This window comes from Aquarana catesbeiana, linkage group LG01, assembly GCF_042186555.1.
Source record: "Aquarana catesbeiana isolate 2022-GZ linkage group LG01, ASM4218655v1, whole genome shotgun sequence".
In the NCBI taxonomy this organism is placed as follows: domain Eukaryota; kingdom Metazoa; phylum Chordata; class Amphibia; order Anura; family Ranidae; genus Aquarana; species Aquarana catesbeiana.
Genome location: NC_133324.1, coordinates 1880657 through 1904097, shown reverse-complemented (window position 1 = coordinate 1904097; position 23441 = coordinate 1880657). Strand labels below are relative to the sequence as shown.

The following is a 23441-nucleotide window of genomic DNA, read 5'->3' as shown; positions in this document are numbered from 1 at the left end:
GACCAGACTAGTGATGACCAGACTAGTGATGACCAGACCAGTGATGACCAGACTAGTGATGACCAGACCAGCAATGAACAGACTAGTGATGACAATACCAGTGATGACCAGACCAGTGATGACCAGACTAATAAAGAGTGGACTAGTGATGACCAGACCAGTGATGACCAGACTAGTGATGACCAAACCAGTGATGATGACCAAACCAGTGATGACCAAACCAGTGATGACCAGACTAGTGATGACCAGACCAGCGATGAACAGACTAGTGATGACAATACCAGTGATGACCAGACCAGTGATGACCAGACTAATAAAGAGTGGACTAGTGATGACCAGACCAGTGATGACCAGACCAGTGATGACCAGACCAGTGATGACCAGACTAATGATGACAAGACCAGTGATGACCAGACTAATGATGACCAGACCAGTAATGACCAGACCAGTGATGACCGGACCAGTGATGACCGGACCAGTGATGATCGGACCAGTGATGACCGGACCAGTGATGACCGGACCAGTGATGACCAGACTAGTGATGACCAGACTAATGATAACAAGACCAGTGATGACCAGACTAATGATAACAAGACCAGTGATGACCAGACTAATGATAACAAGACCAGTGATGACCAGACCAGTGATGACCAGACCAGCGATGAACAGACTAGTGATGACAATACCAGTGATGACCAGACTAATAAAGAGTGGACTAGTGATGACCAGACCAGTGATGACCAGACCAGTGATGACCAGACTAATGATGACAAGACCAGTGATGACCAGACTAATGATAACATGACCAGTGATGACCAGACCAGTGATGACCAGACCAGTGATGACCAGACTAATGATGACAAGACCAGTGATGACCAGACTAATGATAACAAGACCAGTGATGACCAGACCAGTGATGACCAGACCAGTGATGACCAGACTAATGATGACCAGACCAGTGATGACCAGACTAGTGATGACCAGACTAATGATAACAAGACCAGTGATGACCAGACTAATGATAACAAGACCAGTGATGACCAGACCAGTGATGACCAGACCAGTGATGACCAGACTAATGATGACCAGACCAGTGATGACCAGACCAGTGATGACCAGACCAGTGATGACCAGACTAGTGATGACCAGACCAATCAAAGTTGGATTTGCTGGACATTTATGCTATAAATAGCATTCTTGGGGCAAGACTTAAAGTCAAGTCAAGCCCTATTGTCATTCCACTACACGTAAGAACATACAGTAGGACAAAATATCGTATCTTACAGGGCCACGGTGCTACATACAAATTAAACATAATTATAACTGGATGTACAAAGAATAAAAACACAGTGAGGACTACACATCTAGGAACTACGTAGCTGTACATATACTATATGTTTTCAAAAGTCTTTGTAGCAGCAAGTGTTATAAAAGTGTCTAGTGCATATTCAAGAGTAAAAAGGAGGGGACGTGAGACGTTCCTGATCACAATATATAGGAATAGAAGAGGTTTCAAAGAGGATTGGAGTTGAAGGCTCTCACAGCCTGGGGGAAAAAACTGTTGAGTCTCTGTGTGGAGGTAAGTACTGCCGGTCATACAGTGCTACAAATGAAATCCAACTATTTTGATACCATTCAGATAAATCCACTTCATGTATCAATCCCTAAAACAAGAATCCAGACCAGTGATGACCAGACCAGTGATGACCAGACCAGTGATGACCAGACTAGTGATGACCAGACCAGTGATGACCAGACTAGTGATGACCAGACTAGTGATGACAATACCAGTGATGACCAAACTAGTGCTAATCAGACCAGTGATGACCAGACTAGTGATGACCAGACTAGTGATGACCAGACCAGTGATGACCAGACCAGTGATGACCAGACTAGTGATGACCAGACTAGTGATGACCAGACAGGTGATGACAATACCAGTGATGACCAAACTAGTGCTAATCAGACCAGTGATGACCAGACCAGTGATGACCAGACCAGTGATGACCAGATCAGTGATGACCAGACCAGTGATGACCAGACCAGTGATGACCAGACCAGTGATGACCAGACCAGCGATGACTAGACTAGTTATGACCAGACTAGTGATGACCAGACAGGTGATGACAATACCAGTGATGACCAAACTAGTTCTAATCAGACCAGTGATAACCAGACTAGTGATGACCAGACCAGTGATGACCAGACTAGTGATGACCAGACTAGTGATGACCAGACAGGTGATGACAATACCAGTGATGACCAAACTAGTGCTAATCAGACCAGTGATGACCAGACCAGTGATGACCAGACCAGTGATGACCAGACCAGTGATGACCAGACTAGTGATGACAAGACAGGTGATGACAATACCAGTGATGACCAAACTAGTGCTAATCAGACCAGTGATGACCAAACTAGTGCTAATCAGACCAGTGATGACCAGACTAGTGATGACCAGACCAGTGATGACCAGACCAGTGATGACCAGACCAGTGATGACCAGACTAGTGATGACCAGACAGGTGATGACAATACCAGTGATGACCAAACTAGTGCTAATCAGACCAGTGATGACCAGACTAGTGATGACCAGACCAGTGATGACCAGACTAGTGATGACCAGACCAGTGATGACCAGACTAGTGATGACCAGACCAGTGATGACCAGACCAGTGATGACCAGACCAGTGATGACCAGACTAGTGATGACCAGACAGGTGATGACAATACCAGTGATGACCAAACTAGTGCTAATCAGACCAGTGATGACCAGACCAGTGATGACCAGACCAGTGATGACCAGACTAGTGATGACCAGACAGGTGATGACCAGACCAGTGATGACCAAACTAGTGCTAATCAGACCAGTGATGACCAGACTAGTGATGGCCAGACTAGTGATGACCAGACCGGTGATGACCAGACAGGTGATGACAATACCAGTGATGACCAAACTAGTGCTAATCAGACCAGTGATGACCAGACTAGTGATGGCCAGACTAGTGATGACCAGACTAGTGATGACCAGACAGGTGATGACAATACCAGTGATGACCAAAATAGTGCTAATCAGACCAGTGATGACCAAACTATTGCTAATCAGACCAGTGATGACCAGACTAGTGATGACCAGACTAGTGATGACCAGACCAGTGATGACCAGACCAGTGATGACCAGACCAGTGATGACCAGACTAGTGATGACCAGGCAGGTGATGACAATACCAGTGATGACCAAACTAGTGCTAATCAGACCAGTGATGACCAGACTAGTGATGACCAGACCAGTGATGACCAGACCAGTGATGACCAGACTAGTGATGACCAGACCAGTGATGACCAGACCAGTGATGACCAGACCAGTGATGACCAGACTAGTGATGACCAGACTAGTGATGACCAGACTAGTGATGACCAGACTAGTGATGACAATACCAGTGATGACCAAACTAGTGCTAATCAGACCAGTGATGACCAGACTAGTGATGACCAGACTAGTGATGACCAGACAAGTGATGACCAGACTAGTGATGACCAGACTAGTGATGACCAGACCAGTGATGACCAGACCAGTGATGACCAGACTAGTGATGACCAGACAGGTGATGACAATACCAGTGATGACCAAACTAGTGCTAATCAGACCAGTGATGACCAGACTAGTGATGACCAGACTAGTGATGACCAGACTAGTGATGACCAGACCAGTGATGACCAGACCAGTGATGACCAGACCAGTGATGACCAGACTAGTGATGACCAGACAGGTGATGACAATACCAGTGATGACCAAACTAGTGCTAATCAGACCAGTGATGACCAGACTAGTGATGACCAGACCAGTGATGACCAGACCAGTGATGACCAGACTAGTGATGACCAGACTAGTGATGACCAGACTAGTGATGACCAGACCAGTGATGACCAGACTAGTGATGACCAGACTAGTGATGACTAGACCAGTGATGACCAGACCAGTGATGACCAGACTAGTGATGACCAGACAAGTGATGACAATACCAGTGATGCCCAAACTAGTGCTAATCAGACCAGTGATGACCAGACCAGTGATGACCAGACCAGTGATGACCAGACTAGTGATGACCAGACTAGTGATGACCAAACTAGTGATGACCAGACTGGTGATGACAATACCAGTGATGACCAAACTAGTGCTAATCAGACCAGTGATGACCAGACCAGTGATGACCAGACTAGTGATGACCAGACTGGTGATGACCAGACAGGTGATGACAATACCAGTGATGACCAAACTAGTGCTAATCAGACCAGTGATGACCAGACTAGTGATGACCAGACCAGTGATGACCAGACCAGTGATGACCAGACCGGTGATGACCAGACTGGTGATGACAATACCAGTGATGACAATACCAGTGATGACCAAACTAGTGCTAATCAGACCAGTGATGACCAGACTAGTGATGACCAGACCAGTGATGACCAGACTAGTGATGACCAGACCAGTGATGACCAGACTAGTGATGACCAGACCGGTGATGACCAGACAGGTGATGACCATACCAGTGATGACCAAACTAGTGCTAATCAGACCAGTGATGACCAGACTAGTGATGACCAGCAGACCAGTGATGACCAGACTAGTGATGACCAGACCAGTGATGACCAGACTAGTGATGACAATGTCAATTGCGGCATTATTATCCAGTAAATAATTATCACAGATTGATTCCAGTGGCACCATATGTCCCAGCAAGGTCCTCAGTGCACAATATATCACTAGAAGTCCCAGCCTGGCCCTTGGCCCCACGAAAGACGTGTAAACAACATTCACAGACAGTAAATGTGATCCTCAGACAAATGTCCGGGTTTGGTGAGTATGTGCGCAGTGTGGGGTCAGTCGGCATATCACATTTCCGATTATTATTATTGCCTTCCCTCTACTCTGATAATTCCAGTTTACCAAACCAGGAAAAATGATCCAGCATGTTTCACATGTACATACAACACGTGTGCTTCACTTCTCTGGGGGTATGAGGGTCCACATGGGATGCAAATCCAAAAGTATCCATCTCTGTGGGTATGAGGGTCCACACAGGGCACAGATGTCCTTAGGGGGTATGAGGGTCCACACAGGCCACATATGTCCCTTAGGGGGATCGGAGGGTTCACACAGGGCACAGGTGTCCTTAGGGGGGTATGAGGGTCCACACAGGGCACAGATGTCCTTAGGGGGGTATGAGGGGCCACAGAGGGCACAGATGTCCTTAGGGGGGTATGAGTGTCCACAGAGGGCACAGATGTCCTTAGGGGGGTATGAGGGTCCACACAGGGCACAGATGTCCTTAGGGGGGTATGAGGGTCCACACAGGGCACAGATGTCCTTAGGGGAGTATGAGGGTCCACACAGGGCACAGATGTCCATAAGGAAATATGAGTGTCCACAGAGGGCACAGATGTCCTTAGGGGGGTATGAGGGTCCACACAGGGCACAGATGTCCTTAGGGGGGTATGAGTGTCCACAGAGGGCACAGATGTCCTTAGGGGGGTATGAGGGTCCACACAGGGCACAGATGTCCTTAGGGGGGTATGAGGGTCCACACAGGGCACAGATGTCCTTAGAGGGTTATGAGGGTCCACACAGGGCACAGATGTCCATAAGGAAATATGAGGGTCCACACAGGGCACAGATGTCCTTGAGGGAGTATGAAGGTCTACACAGGCCACAGATATTAATGTAACAATTGTATATTCTGTATTATTATTTGTTTCCCACAAAAGTGGGATTATTCTTAACAAAGGAAAACTCTGTTCATACGATTGTTAAACATTCTTCTGACATGGAGCCGTGAGGCTCAGGCCTGATCAGAGGTCTATATGGTAGACCCACTGGACATGTTTATCACCCGCTCTCTTGTTTATATCCACATCATGTATGATTGTATCACATCTGCTGATATATTGCTTGTAACGGGAGATCTTTCTATTTATAATCAGATGTAGACATAGAGCAGAAAGAAAACAGCACAAATCTGCCAGACACAACGTCTGAGCTGCCCCCCGATGCAGAGCTGGCACCATATACAATAGAGCTGGCATCATATACAATAATGATGGAACCGTATACAATAACGATGGCACCATATACAATAACGATGGCACCAGATACACAATCTGAATTGGTACCAGACACACAATCTGAATTGGTACCAGACACACAATCTGAATTGGTACCAGGCACAACTTCACAGCTGATATCAGAGAAACAATCAGAAATTACTTCAGATGCAACAACAGTATTAGAAGCCGACATTACGACAGCAAAGACTGAGTCAGACCCAACACCACCGCCTTTACCAACCAAATCATCACCACCTGTGCCAACTACAACATTATCACCCATCATGCCAACCACAATATCATCAACCACAACATCTGAGCAGATACTGGACTTAACTCCGTCCAGTCCAGAGGATTCCTCCATTGGCTCCCCGCAGACACCTCTTGATTTAAGTCCACAGATAGAACTTGGCACAACTGATGATAGCCGATCCATATTGCCTGTTACAACTATGGAGCACACCAGCTTGGATCAAGGTGCAGACCATTCAAATGTCAATACTCAGCCCACTGAGAAACAGAAGGATGACAAGATAATCGAGGAACCAGGAAGGCAAAGCAACCCCACTACCAAGAGTCCTGGTGATTATACAGTTTCTGCAAAGACAGATATGATTCTGGAAAGCATTGTCCAACCTACACCAGACCACCCTTCCAAGTCATTGGGGTCTCCTTCACCTCTTCAGGCCACAAGTGACCAAACCTTTTACAAAGATGGGCCAAACACAGGTGAAGTACCAACAATGGTGACAATTACATCATCTTCTAAGAAACTGTTAGAGGAAGGTGTCTCTGTATTAGTGGACAAGGACCACCCAAAAGACAGGCCAGTCCAAGCAACTCCCAAACCTCTTCACTTGCTAATGTCATCATCTAAAGATCTAAGCAAAGGCCAGAAAGACAAAAAGGATCCATATTCTGAGCCAAGAACAGCCCAAAAACTAAACAAGGAGAAAGAGAAGAGCAAACAAAAGTCAAACTTGACTTTTTTCCCTAAAAAGGATCGTCTGAAACCAAAATTCTTCTCTAAAGGTGTGAAATGGGGCTTCAAATCCGGCTTTTCAGGTAAGAGGAAAATGAATGGAGTTGGTGATGAAGCTCATGTGATTTTTCGTATCAAAGTCACTTCAGAACCCGCAGATTGTGATCACCTAGAAAGTCCTTTCATATCTCTAATTCTGTCTACCATATTTATCCATCCGTCTACAGATCCATTCTGATCTACATCCATCATCCATATACTTATTCATCATCCATATACTTTATTCATTGTGATCACCTTAAAGGTCTTTTTCATACTCGTATCTCTATTCCTAGCTACCAATTTATCCATCTGTCTACAGATCCATTCTGGTCTACATCAAAATATTCATCCATCATCCATATACTCCATTCATTGTGATCACCTAGAAAGTCTTTTCATATCTCTAATTCTATCTACCAATTTATTCATCCGTCTACAGATCCATTCTGATCTACATTAATGTACTCATCCATCATCTATATGATCATCTACAAATACTACCAGTTCATCTACCAATCTGCTTCCATCAACCAATCTACAGATCCATTCTGATCTACATTAATATACTCATCCATCATCTATATGATCATCTACAAATACTACCAGTTCATCTACCAATCTGCTTCCATCAACCAATCTACAGATCCATTCTGATCTACATTAATGTACTCATCCATCATCTATATGATCATCTACAAATACTACCAGTTCATCTACAAATCTGCTTCCATCAACCAATCTACAGATCCATTCTGATCTACATTAATGTTCTCATTCATCATCTACAATTACTACCAGTTCATCTACCAATCTGCTTCCATCAACCAATCTACAGATCCATTCTGATCTACATTAATGTACTCATCCATCATCTATATGATCATCTACAAATACTACCAGTTCATCTACCAATCTGCTTCCATCAACCAATCTACAGATCCATTCTGATCTACATTAATGTACTCATCCATCATCTATATGATCATCTACAAATACTACCAGTTCATCTACCAATCTGCTTCCATCAACCAATCTACAGATCCATTCTGATCTACATTAATGTACTCATCCATCATCTATATGATCATCTACAAATACTACCAGTTCATCTACCAATCTGCTTCCATCAACCAATCTACAGATCCATTCTGATCTACATTAATGTACTCATCCATCATCTATATGATCATCTACAAATACTACCAGTTCATCTACCAATCTGCTTCCATCAACCAATCTACAGATCCATTCTGATCTACATTAATGTACTCATCCATCATCTATATGATCATCTACAAATACTACCAGTTCATCTACCAATCTGCTTCCATCAACCAATCTACAGATCCATTCTGATCTACATTAATGTACTCATCCATCATCTATATGATCATCTACAAATACTACCAGTTCATCTACCAATCTGCTTCCATCAATCAATCTACAGATCCATTCTGATCTACATTAATGTTCTCATTCATCATCTACAATTACTACCAGTTCATCTACCAATCTGCTTCCATCAACCAATCTACAGATTCATTCTGATCTACATTAATGTACTCATCTATTATCTATATGATCATCTACAATTACTACCAGTTCATCTACCAATCTGCTTCCATCAACCAATCTACAGATCCATTCTGATCTACTGTACATCCATGAAATCATTCATCATCCATATACTGTATACACTGTGATCACCGAGAAAACCCTTTTCATACCTGTATCTCTAATCCTATCTACCAATTTATCCATCCGTCTACAGATCCATCCTGATCTACATCCATCATCCTCATACAGTATTCATCAAGCATCTGTATGATCATCTACAAATACTACCAGTTCATCTACCAATCTGCTTCCATCAACCAATCTATAGATCTATTTTGATCTACATCCATCGTCCATATACTCCATTCATTGTGATCACCTAGAAAGTCATCTTATATACATAGTTACATAGTCATAGTAGAAGAGGTTGACAAAAGACACAAGTCCAACCTATGTGTGTGATTATATGTCAGTATTACATTGTATATCTCTGTATGTTGTGGTCATTCAGGTGATTATCTAATAGTTTCTTGAAACTATCGATATTCCCTGCTGAGACCACCGCCTGTGGAAGGGAATTCCACAACATTGCTGCTCTTACAGTAAAGAACCCTCTACGTAGTTTAAGGTTAAACCTCTTTTCTTCTAATTTTAATGAATGGCCATGAGTCTTATTAAACTCCATTCCACTAAAAGTTTTCTCCCTATTGTGGGGTCACCAGTCCGGTATTTATAGTTTGAAATCATATCCCTCTCAAGCGTCTCTTCTCCAGAGAGAATAAGTTCAGTGCTCGCAACCTTTCCTCATAACTAATATCCTCCAGATCCTTTATTAGCTTTGTTGCCCTTCTTTGTATTTCCAGTACATCCTTCCTGAGGACTGGTGCCCAGAACTGGACAGCATACTCCAGGTGCGGCCGGACCAGAGTCTTGTAGAGCGGGAGAATTATTGTTTTATCTCTGGAGTTGATCCCCTTTTTAATTGCTGAGCCTATCATCTACTAGGACCCCCAGGTCCTTTTCCATCTTAGATGCATTATTTTACATTTTTCTACATTGAACCTCATTTGCCATGTAGTTGCCCCTCCCCCATTAATTTAGTTCAGATCCTTTTGCAAGGTTTCCACATCCTGCAGAGAAGTTATTGCCCTGCTTAGCTTAGTATCGTCCGCAAATACAGAGATTGAACTGTTTATCCCATCCTCCAGGTCGTTTATAAACAAATTAAATAGGATTGGTCCCAGCACAGAACCCTGGGGAACCCCACTACCCACCCCTGACCATTCTGAGTACTCCCCATTTATCACCACCCTCTGAACTCGCCCTTGTAGCCAGTTTTCAATCCATGAACTCACCCTATGGTCCATGCCAACGCACCTTATTTTGTACAGTAAACGTTTATGGGGAACTGTGTCAAATGCTTTTGTAAAATCCAGATACACCACGTCTACGGGCCTTCCTTTATCTAGATGGCAACTCACCTCCTCATAGAAGGTTCATAGATTGGTTTGGCAAGAACGATTCTTCATGAATCCATGCTGATTACTGCTAATGATACCGTTCTCATTACTAAAATCTTGTATATAGTCCCTTATAGTCCCTCCAAGAGTTTACATACTATTGATGTTAGGCTAACTGGTCTGTAATTCCCAGGGATGTATTTTGGGCCCTTTTTAAATATTGGTGCTACATTGGCTTTTCTCCAATCAGCTGGTACCATTCCAGTCAGTATATCTCTACAAATACCACACAATTCATCCATGCTTACATTCATCCAGCCATCCATCTACAGATCCATTCTGATCTACATCCACCATCTATATACTTTATTGGTTGTGATCATAAAGGAGGTCTTTCCTAAGTCTTTTAATACTACTGTACCAATTCATCTACCAATCTGCTTCCATCAATTCATCTACAGATCCATCCTGATGTGCATCCATAATCCATATACTCGTCAATCATCTATATACTCTTTTCATTGTGATCACCTAGAATGTCCTTTCATATCTCTAATTCTATCTACCAATTTATCCATCGGTCTACAGATCCATTCTGGTCTAAATCCACCATCTATATACTTTATTGGTTGGGATCATAAAGGAGGACTCCCTAATACTACCGTACAAGTTAATCTACAAATCTGCTTCCATCAATCAATCTACAGATCCATCCTGATGTACATCCATAATCCATATGCTCATCCATCATTCATATACTCCATTCATCGTGATCACCCAGAAAGTCACCTCATACTGTACCTCTACAAATACCATACAATACATCCATGCCTCCATTCATCCAGCCATCCGTCTACAGATCCATTCTGATCTACAGTACATCCACCATCAATATACTTTATTGGTTGTGATAATAAAGGTCTTCATCATAGAGGTCTTCCTAAGTCTTTCTACCGTACCAGTTCATCTACTGATCTGCTTCCATCAATCAATCTACAGATCCATTCGGATGTGAATCCACCATCTATATACTCCATTGATTGTGATCGCCCAGAAAGTCACCTCATAGCTCTACAAATACCATACTATTCATCCATGCTTCCATTCATATATCTATAGATCTATTCTGATCTATATCCATCATTAGGGATGAGCTTCGTGTTCGAGTCGAACCCATGTTCGACTCGAACATCGGCTGTTCGATCGTTCGCCGAATTGCGAACGTTATGGGCCGTTCGCGCTAAATTCGTGTGGCGCGTCACGGCCCATAATTCACTGCGGCATCGCAGTGCATTGCTGGCTGATGATTGGCCAAGCATGCACTATGACCCGCATGCTTGGCCAATCACAGCGCTGTCAGTAGAGAGAGCTGTAATTGGCCAAAGCCAGGGTGGCTTTGGCCAATTACGGCTCAGGGCATTTAGTACACACCCCACACTATATAAGGCCGCCTGCACGGCGGCCCTGTGTAGTGTGTGTTCCGGTGTGCTGAGAGATAGAGAGAGAGAGAGACAGTGTCATTTGATTTGAGTTAGATAGATTAGGCAGAACAGTCAGTCAGTTAGCTGCACTTACAGTGTATTGTGTATATATATGCATCCCAGGTGTTGCATATATATATATACACTGTATTCAGTTTAGCTAGATCCGTTCCTGTTATCTTCTATCTAGACTATTTACATTTAATGCAGTGCGTCCTGCTCACAGTGTTCAGCTAGATCCGTTCCTGTTAAATTCCTACTGACCGGCAGGCTTGTCTGGTTACAGTATATAAAGCTACCTGAAGAAAATTACAGGTGTTCTATTTGATCCTATTAGTACCACGGTCAGGCAGCTAGACTATTTACATTTAGTACAGTGTGTCCTGCTCACAGTGTTCAGCTAGATCCGTTCCTGTTATCTTCCTACTGACAGGCAGGCTTGTCTGGTTACAGTATATAAAGCTACCTGAAGAAAATTACAGGTGTTCTATTTGATCCTATTAGTACCACGGTCAGGCAGCTAGACTATTTACATTTAGTACAGTGTGTCCTGCTCACAGTGTTCAGCTAGATCCGTTCCTGTTATCTTCCTACTGACAGGCAGGCTTGTCTGGTTACAGTATATAAAGCTACCTGAAGAAAATTACAGGTGTTCTATTTGATCCTATTAGTACCACGGTCAGGCAGCTAGACTATTTACATTTAGTACAGTGCGTCCTGCTCACAGTGTACAGCTAGATCCGTTCCTGTTATCTTCCTACTGACAGGCAGGCTTGTCTGGTTACAGTATATAAAGCTACCTGAAGAAAATTACAGGTGTTCTATTTGATCCTATTAGTACCACGGTCAGGCAGCTAGACTATTTACATTTAGTACAGTGCGTCCTGCTCACAGTGTACAGCTAGATCCGTTCCTGTTATCTTCCTACTGACAGGCAGGCTTGTCTGGTTACAGTATATAAAGCTACCTGAAGAAAATTACAGGTGTTCTATTTGATCCTATTAGTACCACGGTCAGGCAGCTAGACTATTTACATTTAGTACAGTGCGTCCTGCTCACAGTGTTCAGCTAGATCCGTTCCTGTTATCTTCCTACTGACAGGCAGGCTTGTCTGGTTACAGTATATAAAGCTACTTGAAGAAAATTACAGGTGTTCTATCCCAGCTTAGTGCAGCTACAGGCCATTAGTATGTCTGGAAGGCCAAGAAGGAGAGGCAGACAGTCACAAGCCAATAAGAGAGGGCAAGCAGGCTCTGTGTCTAGTGCTGGTCGTGGAGACGGTGCATCCTCATCAGCACGTGGCCATGGGACACGCTTGGCCTTTTTTTCGGCAGCTGGCCATGTTGAGCCGCAACATGCGGAAGACTTGGTCGAGTGGATGACCAAGCCGTCCTCATCCTCCTCATCCTCTCTCACCCATGCCCAGGGTGCTTTGTCTGGCAAAGCAGCGGCCTCTTCCCTCAGCTCAATGTCATCAGTGACTCCTTCCCTAGCTCCACCATGTCCTCATGAGGATTCCCTCGAACTGTTTGACCACAGTGTTGGGTACATGCTCCAGGAGGATGCCCAGCGTTTGGAAGGCTCTGATGACGATACTGAGCTCGATGAAGGCAGTAACATGAGCGCGGACAGAGGGGGTGCCCAAGAAGGACAGCAATCTGGCAGTCATGCTCCCCCTGCTGCAGCATACTGCCAGGTTTGCTCCAGTGATGAGGAGGGAGGGGATGATGAGGTCACTGACTCAACGTGGGTGCCTGATAGGAGAGAGGAGGAGGAGGAGGAGGAGGAGGAGGAGGCGGCAGCACATCACCAACGAGGCAGGATGCCCTCCAGGGGCCAGCCTAAGGGCAGCACATTGACTGCATCACACCCCAAAGCTCCACATGTGCAGGGCGCTGCAGTCTCTGCGCGTTATTCAAAAAGTTCTTTGGTGTGGGCCTTTTTTGAGACGAGTGCATCAGATCGCACCGCTGCTATTTGCAACATATGTCTCAAGCGTATCTCGCGTGGCCAAAATATCTCCCGCTTGGGTACCACATGCTTGACCAGACATATGTTGACCTGCCATGCAGTTCGTTGGCAAGCGTATCTAAAAGACCCACACCAAAGAACAAAGAGGATCTCTCCTTGCTCCTCATCAGCTGAGATTTCCAACCCCACTAGACCTTCAGTCCTCTCTGAGACCTACAGTGAGAGGAATGAAGGTGTAGAATTAGGTGTGTCACAGCCAAGTACTTGTGGGCAATCTGCTTTTGGTACACCGACGTCAGATTGTACCAGGCAAATTTCCCTGCCCCAGCTGCTGCACCGCCGAAAGAAGTTTGCTCCCAGCCATCCACATGCCCAGCGGTTGAATGCTAGCTTGGCAAAATTGCTAGCACTTCAACTGCTGCCTTTTCAGTTGGTAGACTCTGCCCCCTTCCGTGAGTTTGTGGAATGTGCGGTTCCTCAGTGGCAGGTACCCAAACGCCACTTTTTCTCACGGAAGGCGATTCCGGCTCTCTACCGGCATGTGGAAGGCAATGTCCATGCCTCGCTGGACAGGGCGGTCAGCGGTAAGGTGCATATTACCGCTGACTCATGGTCCAGCAGGCATGGACAGGGACGTTACCTAAGTTTCACGGCGCATTGGGTGACTCTGCTGGCAGCTGGGAAGGATGCAGGACAAGGTGCAGTAGTGTTGGAGGTTGTTCCGCCACCACGCCTCCAAAATGCTGATTGTGACACACCTCTCTCCTCCACCCCCTCCTCTTCTTCTTCCTCCATGGCCTCTTCCTCGGAACCAGCGGTGCTCCGTAGGCGTTCAAGGGGCTACGCAAGTACGCAGGCCAAAAGATGCCATGCGGTGCTTGAGCTGGTGTGCTTGGGGGACAGGAGCCACACTGGGGCAGAGGTTCTGTCAGCTCTGCAGGGGCAGGTTCAGAGGTGGTTGACGCCACGCCAACTTAAGGCAGGAATGGTGGTTTGCGACAATGGCACCAACCTCCTCTCTGCCCTCCGACAGGGACAAATGACCCATGTGCCCTGTTTGGCTCACGTCCTTAACTTGGTGGTGCAGCGGTTCTTGGGCAGGTACCCGGGCTTACAGGATGTCCTGAGGCAGGCCAGGAAAGTCTGTGTGCATTTCCGCCGGTCATATAATGCCAGTGCTCGGCTGACGGACCTCCAAAAGGAGTTTAACCTGCCCAAGAACCGCCTAATCTGTGACATGCCCACCAGGTGGAACTCAACGTTGGCCATGCTGCAGCGGCTGCACACGCAGCAGAGGGCCATCAATGAGTACCTGTGCGACTATGGCACCAGGACAGGGTCAGGGGAGCTTGGTTTTTTTTCCCCACGCCAGTGGGCCATGATCAGGGATGCATGCACTGTCCTGTCACCATTCGAGGAGGCCACGAGGATGGTGAGCAGTGACAGTGCATGCATCAGTGACACTGTCCCCCTTGTCCACCTGTTGGAGCACACGCTGCGTGGAATAATGGACAGGGCACTTGAGGCAGAACAGAGGCAGGAAGAGGAGGACTTCCTTAGCTCTCAAGGCCCCCTTTATCCAGACAGTGTTCCTGCGTGCCCGCCGATCACACAGGAAGAGGACGAGGAGGAAGAGGAGGAGGAGGAAGATTGTGTCAGTATGGAGGTGGAGCCTGGCACTCAGCATCAGCAGCAGTCTTTAAGGGATCAGTCCCAAGAAACACATGGACTTGTACGTGGCTGGGAGGAGGTGGCTGCGGACCATGTCGTTCTTAGTGACCCAGAGGACTCCGGACCGAATGCCTCAGCAAACCTACGCTGCATGGCCTCCCTGATCCTGCAAAGCCTGCGTAAGGATCCTCGTATTCGTGGTATCAAGGAGAAGGACCAATACTGGCTGGCAACCCTCCTTGATCCACGTTACAAGGGTAAGGTTGCGGACCTTATCTTGCCATCGCAGAGGGAGCAGAGGATGAAACATCTTCGGGAGGCCTTGCAGAAAGGTCTGTGCAACGCGTTCCCAGAGACTGGGAGGTTACAAACTCCTGTTTCTGGACAACGTGTTGCTGAGGCTTCGGTCAGTCAAAGAAGGAGCGGTGGAGAAGGTGGCCGTCTGACCGATGCGTTCAGACAATTTTTTGGTCCGCAGCCCCAAGGTATGATCGGTTCCAGCAACCATCGCCAGCGTCTGTTTTACATGGTGCAGGAATACCTAGGGGCAAGATCAGACTTGGACACCTTTCCCACCGAAAATCCTCTGGGTTACTGGGTCTTGAGGATGGATCACTGGCCAGAGCTTGCACAGTATGCAATTGAGCTACTGGCCTGTCCTGCATCCAGCGTTCTTTCGGAACGCACATTCAGTGCTGCTGGAGGCGTGGTAACCGATCACAGGGTGCGTCTGTCCACCGACTCGGTCGATCGGCTGACCTTCATAAAAATGAATGAGTCTTGGATCACCACCAGCTACCAAGCACCTGATGCTGATGTAACCGAATAATTTTTTTTGAAATCTCAGATCCCTTCAAAGACTGCCTATGCTGATGCTGAGTGACTATCCCTGAGTAATTATCCTCTTCCTCCTCAATCATCACGCTGATAGCTTGTAAGAACATTTTTGGTTCTGGGCGCCACCACCAGTGCCTAAGGCACAATTTTTCAGCCCCTGTTTAACAGGGGCGTGTAATTACAATTTTTGATGTAATACTTTGCAGCAGGGCTCGTTCCTGCATTCCAACTAGAGTGTCTGTGAGGGGTTGCAGTGTTGTGGCACCAGCACCAGTGCCTAGGGCCCAATTTTTCTGCCCCTGTCTAACAGGGGCGTGTAATTACAATTTTTGATGCAATACTTTGCAGCAGGGCTCGTTCCTGCGTTCCAACTAGAGTGTCTGTGAGGGGTTGCAGTGTTGTGGCACCAGCACCAGTGCCTAAGGCCCAATTTTTCTGCCCCTGTCTAACAGGGGCGTGTAATTACAATTTTTGATGCAATACTTTGCAGTAGGGCTCGTTCCTGCGTTCCAACTAGAGTGTCTGTGAGGGGTTGCAGTGTTGTGGCACCAGCACCAGTGCCTAAGGCCCAATTTTTCTGCCCCTGTCTAACAGGGGCGTGTAATTACAATTTTTGAAGCAATAATTTGCAGCAGGGCTCGTTCCTGCGTTCCAACTAGAGTGTCTGTGAGGGGTTGCAGTGTTGTGGCACCAGCACCAGTGCCTAAGGCCTAATTTTTCAGCTGCTGTTCAACAGGGGCATGTAATTACAATTCTTGATCTAATATTTCACAGCAGGGCCCTGTGAGGGCTTACAGTGTTGTGGCCACAGCAACACCTAAGGCCCAAATTTCTGCTGAGTATATAGGGCAGGACCCTACTTTCAAACATCTAACTTACAAACGACTCCTACTTGCAAACGGAAGGAGACAACAGGAAGTGAGATGAAATCTACCCCTAGGAAGGGAAATTCTCTCCTGTAAGAGTTAATATGGGAAAACAAGTTCTCCTTTCCACTGATGCTTTCCAATCCTTGTTCCACAAAAAAACCCAAATTTTCAAAAAACATTTTTCATTGGGACAAAAAAGTGAGGTGAAATCTTCTGAAGAGGAGGAAAGACAGCAAAACAAATGTCACAGGGGTGATAACCCTTCCCTATGTTTTCCAAAAAGCTTAGAAAAGATTTTTTGGCTGGAGCTAAACACGTTAAAAATGTTCAAAATTACAAACAGATTCTACTTAACAACAAACCTACAGTCCCTGTCTTGTTTGCACCGCCTGTATACTGCTGTTCAGAGTATATAGGGCCTGGTGGCCCCACACCTTTCCTTATTTTAATTTGGGTGCGGGGTTCCCCTTAATATCCATACAAGACCCAAAGGGACTGGTAATGGACTGGGGGGTACCCATGCCGTTTGTCTCACTGATTTTCATCCATATTGCCATGACCCGACATGACATTAAACCCGCAAGCAGTTTTAAATGAGATTTTTTCCTTTAAAAATGACATTTGGTGCAGGGACTGTTCTAAACATGGGAAACACACGTCACTTTACAGGCATACTATAGACACCCCCCAGGTACGATATTTAAAGGAATATTTCACTTTTTTTTTTTTACTTTAAGCATCATTAAAATCACTGCTCCCGAAAAAACGGCCGTTTTTAAAAGTTTTTTTTGCATTGATACATGTCCCCTGGGGTAGGACCCGGGTCCCCAAACCCTTTTTAGGACAATACCATGCAAATTAGCCTTTAAAATGAGCACTTTTGATTTCGAACGTTCGAGTCCCATAGACGTCAATGGGGTTCTAACGTTCGTGCGAACTTTCGGTCCGTTCGCGGGTTCTGGTGCGAACCGAACCGGGGGGTGTTCGGCTCATCCCTATCCATCATCCATATACTCATCCAACAATCATATGGTCATCTACAAATACTACCAATTCATCTATCAATCTGCTTCCATCAATCAATTTACAATCATCCATATACTCCACTGATTGTGATCATTTAAAAGGTCCACTCATACCTCTAATATTACCATATCATTAGCTCTATCCTTCCATCTATTCATCTATAGATCATCCTGCTGTCCATCCATCCATACTGTTGGATTGTGATGGTGTAGAACAGCCTTTTTCAACCTGGGTGCCTTCTGGGTTCTTCAGGGGGGCCTTGGCAAAATGCCTAAAAAATTGCCACAAATCACCCAAAAATTGTGAACAAGCCAGTGGGTGGAACAAGCCAGTTCCAAAAAGCCCCGGGTTTTTATTGTGCAGCATTACATCCTTGGGCACTGTGTGTGTTGCTAACGGCATCTGAACAACTGATGATATAGGTTAATAAACGATGATGAGGGCACCTGAAGATGTCCTTGTTTGCCCCTCCTCCACTCCTCTCCATCAGCTATGGGGTCACGTTAATTGTATAAGGGAAAAGAAATGGTGGAATATGAGTCAGTACCTGGGAGTAAAGAGTAAATCGCCTCCAATGTTGGGTGTCCTGTGTTTGTGTGTGGATGGCTCTGCGATATGTAAAACTATACGTGGGGGGCCTCGAGATGTGCAGAATTATAAAGGGTGCCGCGACTGAAAAAAGATTGAGAGTCTCAGGTCTAGAAAGTCCTCTCATAGCTGTAATATGAGGTTACCAATTCATCCATCCATCAGTCTACAGATCCACCCCGACATATATCCATCATACATATACTCCACTGATTGTCATCCTCTGGAAAAATCCTCTCACAGCTCTAAGATGGTTACCATCGATCTCTTCATGTATCCAGCTACCATCACTCTCCATACAGCCATCTTTCCACCATTTCCACCATCCAGCTATGTATGTATCAATACCCTAACCCCCCCCTGGAACCATGAATCAACAGCTCCATCCCTCTATGAATCCAACATTAGCCCATCCTATAACCATCCTTACACCCCAACTGTTATTCCATCCATCTATTAGTCTGTAGGTCCTGTCCCATCCCTATAATCATCCATCCACACATTTATTCATTCCTTCCTCTGCACATCTTTTCATCCCTCCACCAGTCTTTAGGTCCTGTCCATCCCTCTATCCATTCATCCACCTGTAGGTCTGGGTCCCATTCCTATATCCATCCATGCCTTCCTCTGTCGATCCTGTCATCCATTCATCAGTCTGTAGATTTCATCCCTCTGTTCATCCACCACTCTCTCCCTGTCCATCTCTTCATCCATCCATGTCAGACTGTCAGTACAGTAACTGCAATCAGTAATGAAAAGTAAAATTATAACAAATGTAATCTTGGAATATTCTAGAAACGTTCTGATTTCCTCTTTCCTGAATATGAACCTTTCTTGTCGTTTATGGTTGGGGTTTTCACGTCGGTTTTCTTCATTTCTTCTACCTAGAACGCTCATATTTGGGTAATCATGTCTCCAGCCCACGCCTTGGCCAGGCTCATAGATCTGCCTGTCCTTACCCTTGTCTCCAGTCACCAGCCACATTTCCTCTCTATCAGACAAACATAGTGTCACCCTGGGGGGGCCAACTCCACAAAGACTCCTTCAAGGCAATGGCCAAAAAGCCTTGTAAACGCTTTGGATACAAGAGAGGGGTATACAGCTTGTACCTGCCATCCAAAAACATGGAGGAGAATCTAACTCAGCCCAAGAGCTAAAGAGACAAAGCAGGGGAGAAGCACCTCCAATGTTAAAAGGTGAGGTAAGGCCACCATGTCTGTCCAGATGGTCCATTTCCTGCTCCATGTCTGTACGTCTGTGGACATCTCCACCATTACTAATGACATTGTTCTGTCCTGTATATGAATTCATATGGGAATGGTGCATGTGAGGGGTCCTACATTCACACAGCATGTCACACTGCACATCCTACGTACCTGTATCTGTATTCATACCTGCCTAGAACTAAGACCTTCTGTGTGTAAGCGCTTTCCTGCCATGACTAACAACACTAACAGCTCCATGTACTTTGCATGCCTAGCCGATGAAGCAAAGCAAAAATATTCCACTACTACTACAGCAAGACAGACCATCCCCATACGTACCATCATCTTCACCGTCCAACCGGCCGGGGGAACCCAAGATCTCTTCTCCAACATTGCTTCATTTTTCTGGCCAAAATGGTTGAAGTAAGTTTTGTCTTTTATTCCCTTCTAATGACTGAACCCCAAAAGCAGCATCTCTTCATATCAGATGGATATCTGAGCATCCAACCCAAGACTGTATGCTGATACAGTGGGGGAAATAATGATTGCTCCCCTGCAGATTGTGTAAGTTTTGCCCACTTACAAAGAAATGAAGGGTCTATAATTTTTATCATAGGTGTATTTTATATGATAGAGACAGAATATCAACCAAAAATCCAGAAAAAACACGATACAAATGTTATAAATGGAGTTGCAGTTCAGTGAGTAAAATAAGTATTTGATCCCCTTCACAAAACATGACTTAGTAGTTGGTGGAGAAACCCTTGTTGGTGATCACAGAGGTCAGACGTTTCTTGTAGGTGGTGATCAGGTTTGCACACATCTCAGTAGGGATTTTGGTCCACTCTTCTTTACAGATCTTCTCTAAATTCTTAAGATTTCTTTGGCTGTTGCTTGGCAACTTGAAGTTTCAGCTCCCTCCATATTCTATAGGATTAAGGTCTGGAGACTGGCTAGGCAACTCCATGACCTCAATGTGCTTCTTCTTAAGCCACTCCTTTGTTGCCTTGGTGGTATGTTTTGGGTCATTGTCATGCTGGAAGACCCATCCATGACCCATCTTCAGTGTTCTGGCTGAGAGAAGAAGGTTCTCCTCCAAGATATTACAATACATGGCCCCTTTCATTGGCCCCTCAATGCGGCAAAGTCGGCCTGAACCTTTATCAGAGAAACAGCCCCAAATCATCATGTTTCCATCTCCGTGTGTGACTGTAGGGATGGTGTTCTTAGGGTCAGCATTTTTTTTATCCCAAACATGTCCCCCGCCTCAAGAAGGCACATGTAGAGGCCTGTCAGAAGTTTGTCAATGAACATCTAAATAATTCAAAGAAGGATTGGGAGAAACTGCTGTGGTCAGATGAGACCAAAATCGAGCTCTTTGGCATTAACTCACCGTGTTTAGAGATAGAAAAATGCTGACTATGGTTCAAAAAATGCTGATTATGGCTCAAGAAGCATATTAAGGTCAGGGAGTGTCCTAGCCAGTCTCCAGACCTTAATCCTAAAGAAAATGTATGGATGGAGTTGAAACTTCCTGTTGTCAAGAGACAGCCAAGAAGCCTTAAGGATTTAGAGAAGATCTGTAAAGAAGAGTGGACCAAAATCCCTCCTGAGATGTGTGCAAACCTGATCACCAACTACAAGAAACGTCTGACCTCTGTGATCACCAACAAGGGTTTCTCCACCAACTACTAAGTCATGTTTTTCTTGGAGATCAAATACTTATTTTACTTACGGAACTGCAAGTCTTTTTTTAACATTTGTATTGTGTGATTTTTCTGGATTTTTGGTTGATATTCTGTCTCTATTATATAAAATACACCTATGATAAAAATTATAGACCCTTCATTTCTATGTAAGTGGGCAAAACTTACACAATCTGCAGAGGATAAAATCATTATTTTCTCCCCCACTGTATATGGTGGGAATGAACTAGAGGGGTGCTAATAGATTGTGGACAAGGAAGATGGCGGATAATAGAACCCCCGATAAACACCTTCCAGGCCAGTATATTCATCAGAAATGTGGTCCTATCACCCATTATATGTCTCTACAGCGTGTATACTTCCAGCTTCCAACCCCTCCCCCCCCCCCCGATATTCCCAAACCCCAAATCATTATAGCAGTAGTAATAATAATGTAAAGGGAACGTATAGTGTTTCTGTATTCATGTTATTATATTCAGGACTAAAGAAACCTTTCCCAATGTGAAATACTGTACAGGTATCATATGAGTATATTTCATGTTTACCACTTGGGGGGAGGATTCCCATTCCCCGATTTCCAAAGTCCAACCATTAATAATACTGAACCCATGACATTTGTCCCTTCCATCCCTCCATCTGCTGCACTCAGTACACTCCCAGGGAAAGCACCTCGGTGGAAATGATTGGATTAGATACGGATGATGATTATTCTTTCTTTTCTCAGGTTTTGAAGAAAAAGATCCCCATGATTTATTCCTCACACGCCGGTGTTCATACAATCTTCATCCCAATCAATGAGCACCACTGTTTCATCAAATCCCTGTTCTGACCACATAATGCCATTCCAGATATGGGACTCGGAGGACAGATTGTCTCAGACAGTCCTAAAAGATGACCCGGAACCCAAAGACTTTGATATAGAAATGATATTGAAGTGTGTACTCGGAATTACATTCTTGAATAGTAAACATGGAGAGGAAGTCTTCATCATTAGAAGGCCAGGAGAGAATGAAGACTACGTGATGTTCCCACCACACAATGTCTGGATGGAGCCTTTCTCCCCACCACCCTGATCATCTCATAACTGAGAAAATATTATTAATGAAGGTATAAAACCTTCCCCCACCTAGAAGAACGCTTTGTCTCACATGAAATCCAGTAATCAGAATCAAAGTCCACAGAGAATGTGTGAATTCAGAGCTGGTAATCCTCACCATAAATGATGGTTTGTACAGGACTGGTCACCATGTGTCTGGTCATCATACATTTGTTTCTTCACCATTTGTCTGTTCACCAGTATCCTCTCACCATGTGCCCTTTCACCATGTGCTCTTTCACCTGTGTCCTCTCACCACGTGTCTGGTCACCTGTGTCCTCTCACCACGTGTCTGCTCACCTGTGTCCTCTCACCATGTGTCTGCTCACCTGTGTCCTCTCACCATGTGTCGGTTCACTATGTGTCTGCTCACCTGTGTCCTCTCACCATGTGTCTGTTCACCTGTGTCCTCTCACCATGTGTTTGCTCACCTGTGTTCTCTCACCATGTGTCTGCTCACCTGTGTCCTCTCATCATGTGCCCTTTCACCATGTGTTCTCTCAACTGTGCCCGCTCACCTGTGTCCTCTCATCATGTGTCTGCTCACCTGTGTCCTCTCACCATGTGCCCTTTCACCATGTGTTCTCTCACCTGTGTCCTCTCATCATGTGTCTGCTCACCTGTGTCCTCTCACCATGTGTCTGTTCACCTGTGTCCTCTCACCATGTGTTTGCTCACCTGTGTCCTCTCACCACGTGTCTGCTCACCTGTGTCCTCTCACCATGTGTCTGCTCACCTGTGTCCTCTCACCATGTGTCGGTTCACTATGTGTCTGCTCACCTGTGTCCTCTCACCATGTGTTTGCTCACCTGTGTCCTCTCACCATGTGTCTGCTCACCTGTGTC

The 23441-nt window shown here is 45.3% G+C and overlaps 1 protein-coding gene across 1 annotated transcript in view; it reads left to right on the top strand.

The window, feature by feature from the left end:
- The window catches only part of LOC141129358 (uncharacterized), a 79675-nt gene extending 56478 nt beyond the window's left edge, over positions 1-23197 (top strand). The window contains exons 5-7 of the mRNA XM_073617344.1: positions 5983-7170; positions 19478-19785; positions 22225-23197. Coding sequence (XP_073473445.1) covers positions 5983-7170; positions 19478-19746 — 1457 coding nt within the window. The 3' untranslated portion in view covers positions 19747-19785; positions 22225-23197. The remainder of the gene's footprint in view (positions 1-5982; positions 7171-19477; positions 19786-22224) is intronic.
- The last annotated feature ends 244 nt before the right edge of the window (positions 23198-23441 follow it).